The sequence below is a fragment of the Salvelinus namaycush genome, chromosome 3 (genome assembly GCF_016432855.1).
Source record: "Salvelinus namaycush isolate Seneca chromosome 3, SaNama_1.0, whole genome shotgun sequence".
Lineage (NCBI taxonomy): Eukaryota > Metazoa > Chordata > Actinopteri > Salmoniformes > Salmonidae > Salvelinus > Salvelinus namaycush.
Window position 1 is genome coordinate 2,579,087 of NC_052309.1, and position 12,193 is coordinate 2,591,279.

The 12,193-nt window shown below is 43.3% G+C and overlaps 1 protein-coding gene across 8 annotated transcripts in view; it reads right to left on the reverse strand.

The window, feature by feature from the left end:
• Positions 1–12,193, reverse strand: part of mapk10 (mitogen-activated protein kinase 10) — an 83,275-nt gene that overhangs the window by 20,553 nt on the left and 50,529 nt on the right. For 6 of the 8 annotated variants that reach the window (XM_038988764.1, XM_038988766.1, XM_038988765.1 and 3 more), the window contains 2 exons: positions 6,992–7,174; positions 3,317–3,441 (listed from right to left, as the gene is read on the reverse strand). In XM_038988764.1, coding sequence (XP_038844692.1) covers positions 3,317–3,441; positions 6,992–7,174 — 308 coding nt within the window. Of the gene's footprint in view, positions 1–1,917; positions 1,945–3,316; positions 3,442–6,991; positions 7,175–12,193 lie in introns of all 8 variants that reach the window. The other 2 variants (XM_038988763.1, XM_038988761.1) reach the window with 2 other exon arrangements.

Genomic DNA, 12,193 nt, shown 5'->3' on the forward strand with positions numbered 1-12,193 from the left:
CATGTGTGTGCGTATACGTGTTTGTGTCTGTCTCCCCACAATCCGCTCCATAAGGTGTAGTTTTATGTGTTTATATTTTACTCGGATTTTACTGCTGGCATGAGTTACTTGATGTGGAATACAGTTCCATGTAGTCATGGCTCTATGTAGTACTGTGCGCCTCCCATATTCTGTTCTGGACTTGGGGACTGTGAAGAGACCTCTGGGTGGCATGTCTTGTTGGGTATGCATGGGTGTCCAAACTGTGTGCTAGTCATTTAAACAGATAGCTTGGTGCTTTCAACATGTCAATACCTCCCACAAAGACAAGTACTGACGCAATCAATCGCTCCACTACTTTGAGCCAGGAGAGATGGACATGCATGTCATTGATGTTAGTTCTCTGTGTAAATTTAAGGGCCAGCCGTGCTGCTCTGTTCTGGGCCAACTGGAATTTGCCTATGTCCCTCTTTGTGGCACTTGACCATATACCAGGGCAGTAGTCCAGGTGTGACAAAACTAGGGCCTGTAGAACTTGTTCTGTTGATAGCAATGTCAAGAAAGCAGAGCAGAACTTTATTACAGACAGACTTCTACCCATTTTAGCTACCATTACATCAATATGTTTTGACCACGACAGTTTACAATCCAGGGTTACTCCAAGCAGTTTAGTCTCCTCAACTTGCTGAATTCCCACATTATACATTACAAGATTTAGTTGAGGTTTAGGGTTTAGTGAATGATTTGTTGCAAATATAATGCTTTTCGTTTTTGAAATATTGAGGACTAGTTTATTTCTTGCCACCCATTCTGAAACTAACTGCAGCTCTTTGTTGAGTGTTGCAATCATTTCAGTCGCTGTGGTAGCCGACATGTATAGTGTTGAGTCATCAGCATACATAGACACGCTGGCTTTACTCAAAGCCAGTGGCAGTGTGATTAGTAAAGATTGAAAAAAAGTAAGGGGCCTAGCCAGCTACCCTGGGGAATGCCTGACTACCTGGATTATGTTGGAGAGGCTTCCATTAAAGAACACCCTCTGTGTTCTGTTAGACAGGTAACTCTCGATTCACAATATAGCAGGGGATGTAAAGTCATAACACATTTGTTTTTCCAGCAGCAGATTACGATCGATAATGTCAGAAGCTGCACTGAAGTCTAACAAAACAGCTTTCACAATCTTCTTATTATCATTTTCTCTCAGCCAATCATCAGTTATTTGTGTAAGTGCCGTACATGTTGAGTGCCCTTCCCTATAAGCATGCTAAAGTATGTTGTGAATTTGTTTACTGTGAAATAGCAGTGTATCTTGCAAATACCATTTTTTTTCAAAAAGTTTACTAAGGGTTGGTAACAGGCTGATCGGTCGGCTGTTTGAGCCAGTAAAGGGTGCTTTGTTATTCTTGTGTAGTGGAATGACTTTGGCTTCCCTCCAGGGCACACACTTTTCTGTAGGCTTAGATTGAAGAGATCGCAAATAGGAGTGGCAATATCGTCCACTATCATCCTCAGTAATTTTCCATCCAAGTTGTCAGACCCAGGTGGCTTGTTATTGTTGATTGACAACATTATATATTTTTTTGTCTGAGGTATGAGGGTTCCTTAGGATAGTGCAATTTTGGTCATATCTGGTCATATCATGTTTGTAATGCTCTCCCTTCTGTACACTCCTAGAACCAAAAGTGTTATTCTCCTACAGGGACAGCCAAAGAACCCCATTATGGTTCTAGGTTACACCTATATTTCTAAGAGTATATATGACACATTTCTCAATTTTGGTCAGTGAAAAAGTTCTGAAGATGGGGTTTTGACTACCTACCCCCAAATACAGTTTCGTAAAGCCATATGTGGTCAAATCTGGTCATATCGTGTTTGTAATGCTGTATATATGATGTATAGGAGATACATTTCTCTTGATGTAAGTCATTTTTTATTTACCATTGATATTTGGACGAGATCCCTGGCCTTCATCAGCATGAAATGAACAATAAAGAGGGGAGAAAACAGTACATTGGTTTCAGGGAGAATGTAATGCCATTGATGGCCAATATAATCTATATATCACATCTAATACAACAATATAGAATATCCCATCATAAAACAGTAAGATGTCACTTTTTTGGTCATTTTTGCTTTGATGAAGTAAACTGTATGTTTTCACAAAAGAATGAGACATGCTACAAATGAAATGTGCATATTACACAATATCATACAATAATATACTTTAAAATGCATATTCCAACTGTCAAACATAGATATTATAATGAAGGTGTGCGATTTATTGCAAATAACAAAATAAAATTAACTTGATTAAAATCTACTTAATTGATCTTGTTGAGAGTCATTGATACTCTATTCTTGATTGATCTTAATGAGAGTCATTGATACTCTATATTTGTACACCTCTTTCACATAAAGTCGTATGCTGAAATCCAAACTAATTTACTAATATACTACATTTCACTATTGGGAAGAGATTGTATCAGTTTGGGTTCCAGGCTAAACAGAGAGGTTCCCTTTTCATTCAGCACCCCAGTTCTGTCTGCTTCACTGGGTTCAGAGAAGGCCATGTCACACTGTATTGCATTATGCATAGGCAGATAGGCCTACTTGGTGTGAAATGCATCTAAAGTCTTCATCAAGTAAGAGACAGACTGCACATGGCTTTTTCCCAAACTCACTATTATCCCACAGTGACGAAGGTCTTTGAAAGGGAATGACTATACTTAACCAGCGCACCTTAAGAAACGCCTGCTTTATGATCCAGTATTAACTATCCGGTATTAACTATCCTTATCACACAGCTCCTGGATGAGAATGAACTATACTGTATTCTCCCAAAGCAGTGAGCAGTGAGACTGTGTTTTGTATCTGTGCTCTATTTGAGGAAATCAAGCACATTCCAGTAGGTAAAACCGTAGAAAAAGAAACCATAGTATATATTATATTTCTATGGGTAAAACAACCAGTTGAGCCCATTGGGATGTCTCTACAGTACCATGAGAGTCAGTAACATGCATTTCCATGACTACCTAATGCCAGATAAACTGCGGTGGGTAAAGGGATAGCCATAAAAGGTCAAACCATGAAGAGCAAGCAGGGGATGCAAACTAAACAACAACGACAACAACAGAAATGTTTCTCTGGATGGTTCCTATAGTAACCATTATGAGAGGGGAATTTAACATAAAAAATAATATATCTACACACCACTAATACAAACACAAGGCAGATGAAAACAGCCCAAACTAAACAAGTACCAAGCTATAGGATTGACCTAGGCCTACTAACTGATAAGGCTGCCAGAGAGTTCTGGCTACAGACTCCTCCTACTCACCGCCTCCACCTCGGCTGGGTCGTACCAAACGTTGATGTAGGGGTGCTGTAAGGCTTCGTCCACTTGTATCCGCTTGGCTGGATCAATAATCAACATCTTACACAACAGGTCTCTGGCCTGGCTGGCTGTGGAGACAGAGAGAAGCAGAGAGAGAGTGGGATCAGAGTCATGGAAGGAGAGAGGAGACAGAGAGAGTGGGGTCAGAGTCAAGGAAGGAGAGAGGAGACAGAGAGAGTGGGGTCAGTCAAGGAAGGAGAGAGGAGACAGAGAGAGTGGGGTCAGAGTCAAGGAAGGAGAGAGGAGACAGAGAGAGTGGGGTCAGAGTCAAGGAAGGAGAGAGGAGACAGAGAGAGTGGGGTCAGAGTCAAGGAAGGAGAGAGGAGACAGAGAGAGTGGGGTCAGAGTCAAGGAAGGAGAGAGGAGACAGAGAGAGTGGGGTCAGAGTCAAGGAAGGAGAGAGGAGACAGAGAGAGTGGGGTCAGTCAAGGAAGGAGAGAGGAAACAGAGAGAGTGGGGTCAGAGTCAAGGAAGGAGAGAGGAGACAGAGAGAGTGGGGTCAGAGTCAAGGAAGGAGAGAGGAGACAGAGAGAGTGGGGTCAGAGTCAAGGAAGGAGAGAGGAGACAGAGAGAGTGGGGTCAGAGTCAAGGAAGGAGAGAGGAGACAGAGAGAGTGGGGTCAGAGTCAAGGAAGGAGAGAGGAGACAGAGAGAGTGGGGTCAGTCAAGGAAGGAGAGAGGAGACAGAGAGAGTGGGGTCAGAGTCAAGGAAGGAGAGAGGAGACAGAGAGAGTGGGGTCAGAGTCAAGGAAGGAGAGAGGAGACAGAGAGAGTGGGGTCAGAGTCAAGGAAGGAGAGAGGAGACAGAGAGAGTGGGGTCAGTCAAGGAAGGAGAGAGGAGACAGAGAGAGTGGGGTCAGAGTCAAGGAAGGAGAGAGGAGACAGAGAGAGTGGGGTCAGAGTCAAGGAAGGAGAGAGGAGACAGAGAGAGTGGGGTCAGAGTAAATGGATAGAATAGGAGAATGGAGAAACTCAATCAGCAATAAAACACTGTCTATCAAACATTAAGTGCATCCAAAACGGCACTCTATCCCATCTGTAGTGCACTACTTTGTCTCATATTGTCTCCATGTGAGACAATAGTTTACTGTTCCTTTAAGATTTTCCCTCTTCTGTTTCCATAGCACCACAGTCAAGGCTTAACACTCAGGGAATATTATGGTTCAACACTCAGACATTCAATCTCATGTCAGAAGAGAGAAGAGAGCTTTGCTAGTAACCTACTTGTTTCTCAAGGTTATGAATTACAATACTCTTACAACTATTTGTATTAGCCTTAAATTACAAATATAATATTTCTTTAGATGCAAATTCACAAAATAAAAAAACATGATCATGAATCCATCTGTGCTTCCTGCTGTTGTACTAATATGAACTGTTCAGTTCTGCAATACCAAATTCTTAACCCACAATCCCTCCCACAACCCCCCAATCCCTCCATCCCTCCCACCATCCTTCTATCCATCCCTCCCACAGCCCCTCCATCCCTCCCACAGCCCCTCCATCCCTCCCACAGCCCCTCCATCCCTCCCACCATCCCTCCCACAGCCCCTCCATCCCTCCCACAGCCCCTCCATCCCTCCCACCATCCCTCCCACAGCCCCTCCATCCCTCCCACAACCACCCATCCCTTAGACCATCCTTCCATCCATCCCTCCATACCTTCCATCATCTATCCCTCCATCATCCCACAGCCCATCCCATCCCTCCCACCATCCCTCCCACAGCCCCTTCATCCCTCCCTCCATCCCTCCCACAGCCCTTCCCTCCCTCCATCCCTCCCACAGCCCCTCTATCCATCCCTCCCACCATCCCTTCATCCTTCACCCCCTCCCTCCATCCCTCACCCCATCCCTTCATCCTTCCCCCATCCCTTCATCCTTCCCCCCATCCCTTCATCCCTCCCTCCACCCCTTGTGTGGCCCTGACAGTCTGACTCACTATAAATAGTCCATTAGCAGCAGTCAGACGAGCTGCACTGTACCTCCCCTCATAACCATCCCCACACTGTGCTACATCACCATGCCAGCAGCTATAGGCCAGCCATAGCAATCTCCAAAATGGCGGCTCAGACGCTCCCTCCTCTGAGTCACTCCTTATCTCTAGCATAGCAGCTCTCTCAGCATGCAGTGTAACCAAAGACCACGGCTCCACTAGCTTTAGTCCTAACAGGATTTCCCAGGCTCCTACCTAGCCTCCAGTACAGCTACGTAAACAGTGCTCTCATACCCTTTTATCACACTATCGTGCCGACCCCAAGCATATACTGTTCCAGCTGAAATATTTTATTTTGACATTGTTCTTTCCAGTACAGTTCCAGTAACTATGGTGGATGCATAGCCAGGCTAGCCCAGTACATCTCTGGTCGGTTTGGCTGAGCTCAGTAGTGAATCAATCTAATGCAGTTTCTCTTTAACACACTCCCTCTCTAACACAGTCACTTTAACACCACACCTTTCCTTCCGTCTCTGGCTGTGACTGTAACCATTATGTCCTCTCTAACTCAGTGGGTGTATTCCTCTAGTATATCTGACACAGCCGCTATAACACAGCTCTAACTCAGTGGGTGTATTCCTCTAGCAGCCCCTCTCCTCTCCTTCAGTCTGTTTTCTGCAGGGATCAGGCAGTCAGCAGGCAGGAGCTGGGAGGTAGCAGGCAGGCCGCAGGAGGCGGGAGACAGGAGACAAGAGACAGGAGGCAACAGACAGGACACATGAGCCAGCAGGAGACAGGAGACAGGAGGTAGGAGGCAGGTAGCAGCAAGAGGCAGGAGACAGGAGACAGCAGGCAGGAGGTAGCAGGAGACAAGAGACAGCAGGCAGGAGGTAGCAGGAGACAGGAGGCAGAAGGTGGCAGGAGACAGGAGGCGGCAGGAGACAGGAGGCAGAGGGCGGCAGGCAGGGGGCGGCAGGAGACAGAAGGCAGGAGACAGGAGGCGGCAGGCAGGAGGTGGCAGGCGGGAGACGGCAGGAGACAGGAGGCAGGAGCAGGCAGGCAAGAGGCAGGAGACAGGAGGCAGCAGGAGGGCCCCTGAGTCATTCATGTGAATTTCCTTCCCAGACATACTGCATGGCTTTGATGTAGCCGCGGTACCAGGCAGATGTCATTATATTTAGGAGAAATCTGTCTTCTTCCGATATAGCCTGTTATCCTCCTGGGATTTTGTAAACTATTTTCTCTGGAAGCCTCCTGTAGAAATACTTCCTGGGAATACCATGATATGATGAATATGATTTCTCTGGAAATGTAGATGGAAAGGTAGTGGATAACGTCTTGGTTTAAACCCTCTTCCTCTAAATGAATTTCACTGAAGGGAGTGACTGTCACCCTAGTCAATTTCAGTTACAGTATATCACTTCACTTATTCTGCCCCTCGTGAGCCAAAAGCCAGTTCAGTTTGATGAGATTACAATCACATAAAATATATATGCCTTTATCACACAGACACATTGACTCTGTGTACAACACACACAGACACATTGACACACTGTACAACACTCACAGACACAAACAATCTCTAGTCTCCACACACATGCTGCACAATGCCTTCTTGAAAATAAAAAATAGAACAGAACCGAATAGAATTGAATAGAATAGAACCGCCACTTCATTGACTCACCTTTGAGTTTGTTGTGCTCTGAGTCTGCGGGGAAGAGGCAGTCGGGGAAGAGCTTGGGGAAGGTGAGGCCTGCGTATTTGGGCCTGTTCTCTACATAGTTACGGACGGTGGGCTGCAGCTTCTTCATAAACTCTGGAGCAGGCGTGCCCAGCTGCTCAATCACCTTATTCCATTGGTCAATATCTGAGAGGGAGGGGTTAAGGAAGAAACACAACAAACCTGGACAGCAAAGCACCCTGGCCTGGCTATGTCCCCAAACTGTTACACTGTACATAGGCTTTAAACTGCAACTGCTACTGTTGCTGCTACTACTACTACTACTACTACTACTGCTGCTACTACTACTACTACTGGTAGGCCGGTAAGCCGTCAATGTAAATAAGAATTTGTTCTTAACTGACTTGCCTAGTTAAAAAATAAAAAATACTACTCCTACTGCTCCTACTACTACTACTACTACTGATACTACTACTGATACTACTACTACTACTGAAACTACTACTACTGCTACTGATCCAATTGACACCACTGACACTACTACTACTACTGATACTACTACTACTACTGCTACTACTGCTACTACTACTACTATTGCTACTACTACTACTGACACTACTACTACTATTGCTACTACTACTACTACTGCTACTACTACTGATACTACTACTACTACTACTGGTACTACTACTACTACTGACACCACTTACACCACTACTACTGCCACTACTGCCGATACTACTGACACCACTACTGGCAATACTACTGCCGATACTACTGACACTACTGATCCTGCTACTACTGACACTACTGACACCACTACTACTACTACTACTGCTGCTACTACTACTACTACTACTACTACTACTGACACTACTGACACTACTACTACTACTGATACTACTGACACTACCACTACTACTACTACTACTGCTGCTACTACTACTACTGACACTACTGACACTACTACTACTGCTACTACTACTGTTTCTACTACTACTACTGACACTACTGACACTACTACTACTGACACTTCTACTACTATTGCTGCTACTACTACTACTGACACTACTGACACTACTACTACTACTGACACTACTGACACCACTACTACTGATACTACTAGTATTACTACTACTACTACTGACACTACTACTACTGATACTACTACTACAACTGCTACTACTACTACTACTGACACTACTGACACCACTACTACTGACACTACTACTACTACTACTAAAACTGCTACTACTACTACTGCTAAAACTGCTACTACTACTACTACTACTACTACTGCTACTACTACTACTCCTACTGCTACTACTACTACTGATGCTACTACTACTACTACTACTACTACTACTACTACTACTACTACTACTGACACTACTACTACTGACACTACTACTACTACTAGTACTACTACTACTAGTACTACTACTACTACTACTACTGCTGCTACTACTACAACTGCTATTGCTACTAATCCTACTACTACTACTACTGCTAAAGATACGTCTACTACTGATACTACTACTACAACTACCACTGATACTACTACTACTACTCCTAATGCTGATACAACTACTACTATGCTATCTTGCCGATGCCGTTCTGTACCATCACTCATTCATATATCTTTATGTACATATTCTTTATCCCTTTACACTTGTGTGTATAAGGTAGTAGTTGTGGAATTGTTAGGTTAGATTACTTGTTGGTTATTACTGCATTGTCGGAACTAGAAGCACAAGCATTTCGCTACACTCGCATTAACATCTGCTAACCATGTGTATGTGACAAATAAAATTTGATTTGATTTGATTTACTACTGATACTACTACTACTACTACTACTGATACTACTACTACAGATACTACTCCTACTCCTACTGTTACTACTGAAACTACTACTACTACTACTACTGATAATACTACAACTACTACAACTACTGCTACTACTGCTACTACTACTACTGATACTACTACTACTACTGATACTACTACAACTACTACTGATACTACTACTACCACTACTCCTACTAACGCTACTACTCTTCCTCCTACTACTACTACTGACACTACTGCTACTACTACTACTACTGATACTACTACTACTACTAATCCTAATGCTACTGATACTACTCCTACTACGACTGATACTTCTACTACTACTACTACTACTGATACTACTACTACTACTACTACTACTACTACTCCTACTCCTAACACTACTGATACTACTACTACTGCTACTCCTACTACTACTACTGCTACAACTACTGATTCTACTACCACTGATGCTACTACAACTACTGCTACTGCTACTACTACTACTGCCACTATTACTACTGATACTACTGATACTACAACTACTGCTACTACTACTACTACTACTACTACTACGTCTACTGCTACTACGACCGATACTGCTAATACTGCTACTACGACTACTTATACAGCCAATACCACTACTACTATGACTATTTCTACTGCTACTACCACTAATTCTACTGCTACTACTACTTCTACTGCTACTACTTCTACTGCTACTACTAATGCTGCTACTACTACTACTGCTACTACTTCTACTGCTACTACTAATGCTACTACTACTACTGCTACTACTACTACTACTTATCCTACTGCTACTACTTCTACTGCTACTACTGCTGCTACTACTACTTCTACTGCTACTACTACTACTGCTACTACTACTACTACTTATCCTACTGCTACTACTTCTACTGCTACTACTGCTGCTACTACTACTTCTACTGCTACTACTTCTACTGCTACTACTACTACTACAACTTCTACTGCTACTACTTCTACTGCTACTACTAATGCTACTACTACTGCTACTACTAATGCTACTACTACTACTGCTACTACTTCTACTGCTACTACTAATGCTACTACTACTACTGCTACTACTACTACTACTTATCCTACTGCTACTACTTCTACTGCTACTACTGCTGCTACTACTACTTCTACTGCTACTACTACTACTGCTACTACTACTACTACTTATCCTACTGCTACTACTTCTACTGCTACTACTGCTGCTACTACTACTTCTACTGCTACTACTTCTACTGCTACTACTACTACTACTACTACAACTTCTACTGCTACTACTTCTACTGCTACTGCTACTACTAATGCTACTACTACTGCTACTACTAATGCTACTACTACTACTGCTACTACTTCTACTGCTACTACTAATGCTACTACTACTACTGCTACTACTACTACTACTTATCCTACTGCTACTACTTCTACTGCTACTACTGCTGCTACTACTACTTCTACTGCTACTACTACTACTGCTACTACTACTACTACTTATCCTACTGCTACTACTTCTACTGCTACTACTGCTGCTACTACTACTTCTACTGCTACTACTTCTACTGCTACTACTACTACTACAACTTCTACTGCTACTACTTCTACTGCTACTGCTACTACTAATGCTACTACTACTGCTACTACTAATGCTACTACTACTACTGCTACTACTTCTACTGCTACTACTAATGCTACTACTACTACTGCTACTACTACTAATACTTATCCTACTGCTACTACTTCTACTGCTACTACTGCTGCTACTACTACTTCTACTGCTACTACTACTACTGCTACTACTACTACTACTTATCCTACTGCTACTACTTCTACTGCTACTACTGCTGCTACTACTACTTCTACTGCTACTACTTCTACTGCTACTACTACTACTACAACTTCTACTGCTACTACTTCTACTGCTACTGCTACTACTAATGCTACTACTACTGCTACTACTGCTACTACTACTACTGCTACTACTACTATTACTACTGTTACTACTACTACTTCTACTGCTACTACTACTACTTCTACTGCTACTACTTCTACTGCTACTACTACTAATGCTACTACTACTGTCACTACTACTACTGCTACTACTACTACTTATCCTACTGCTACTGCTACTACTACTACTACTACTACTACTACCACTGCTACTAATACTACTTCTAATGCTACTACTACTACTTCTACTGCTACTACTTCTACTAATGTTCCTACTACTACTTCTACTGCTACTACTACTTATCCTACTGCTACTACTACTACTACTACTATTCCTACTGCTACTACTACTAATAGTACTACTACTACTGCTACTACTACTAATAGTACTACTACTGCTGCTACTACTGCTACTACTACCACTCCTACTGCTATTACTGCTGCTGCTGCTGCTGCTACTGCTACTACTACCATTACTACTACTGCTACTACTTCTACTGCTACTACTACTGCTGCTACTACTACTGCTGCTACTACTACTTATCCTACTGCTACTCCTACTACTACTCCTACTGCTATTTCTGCTGCCACTGCTACTACTACTAATAGTACTACTACTACTGCTGCTGCTACTACTACTCCTACTACTACTACTACTGCTGCTGTTGCTACCACTACTACTACTGCTGCTACCACCACTACTACTACTACTGCTGCTACTACTACTACTGCTACTACTACTTCTACTGCTACTACTTCTACTGCTACTACTTCTACTGCTACTACTACTGTTCCTACTACTACTTCTACTGCTACTACTTCTACTACTACTGCTACTACTACTACTCCTACTACTAGGGCACTGCGTTCATCCACCTCTGGCCTGCTCGCCTCCCTACCTCTGAGGAAGTACAGTTCCCGCTCAGCCCAGTCAAAACTGTTCGCTGCTCTGGCACCCCAATGGTGGAACAAACTCCCTCACGACGCCAGGTCAGCGGAGTCAATCACCACCTTCCGGAGACACCTGAAACCCCACCTCTTTAAGGAATACCTAGGATAGGATAAAGTAATCCTTCTAACCCCCCCCCCCCCCCCCCCCCCTTAAAAGATTTAGATGCACTATTGTAAAGTGGCTGTTCCACTGGATATCATAAGGTGAATGCACCAATTTGTAAGTCGCTCTGGATAAGAGCGTCTGCTAAATGACTTAAATGTAAATGCAATGTAATGTACTACTTATCCTACTGCTACTACTGCTACTACTACTACTGCTACCACCACTACTACTACTGCTGCTACTACTACTACTTCTACTGCTACTGCTACTGCCTCTGCTACTACCACTCCTACTACTACTGCTACTACTACTCCTACTGCTATTACTACTACTACT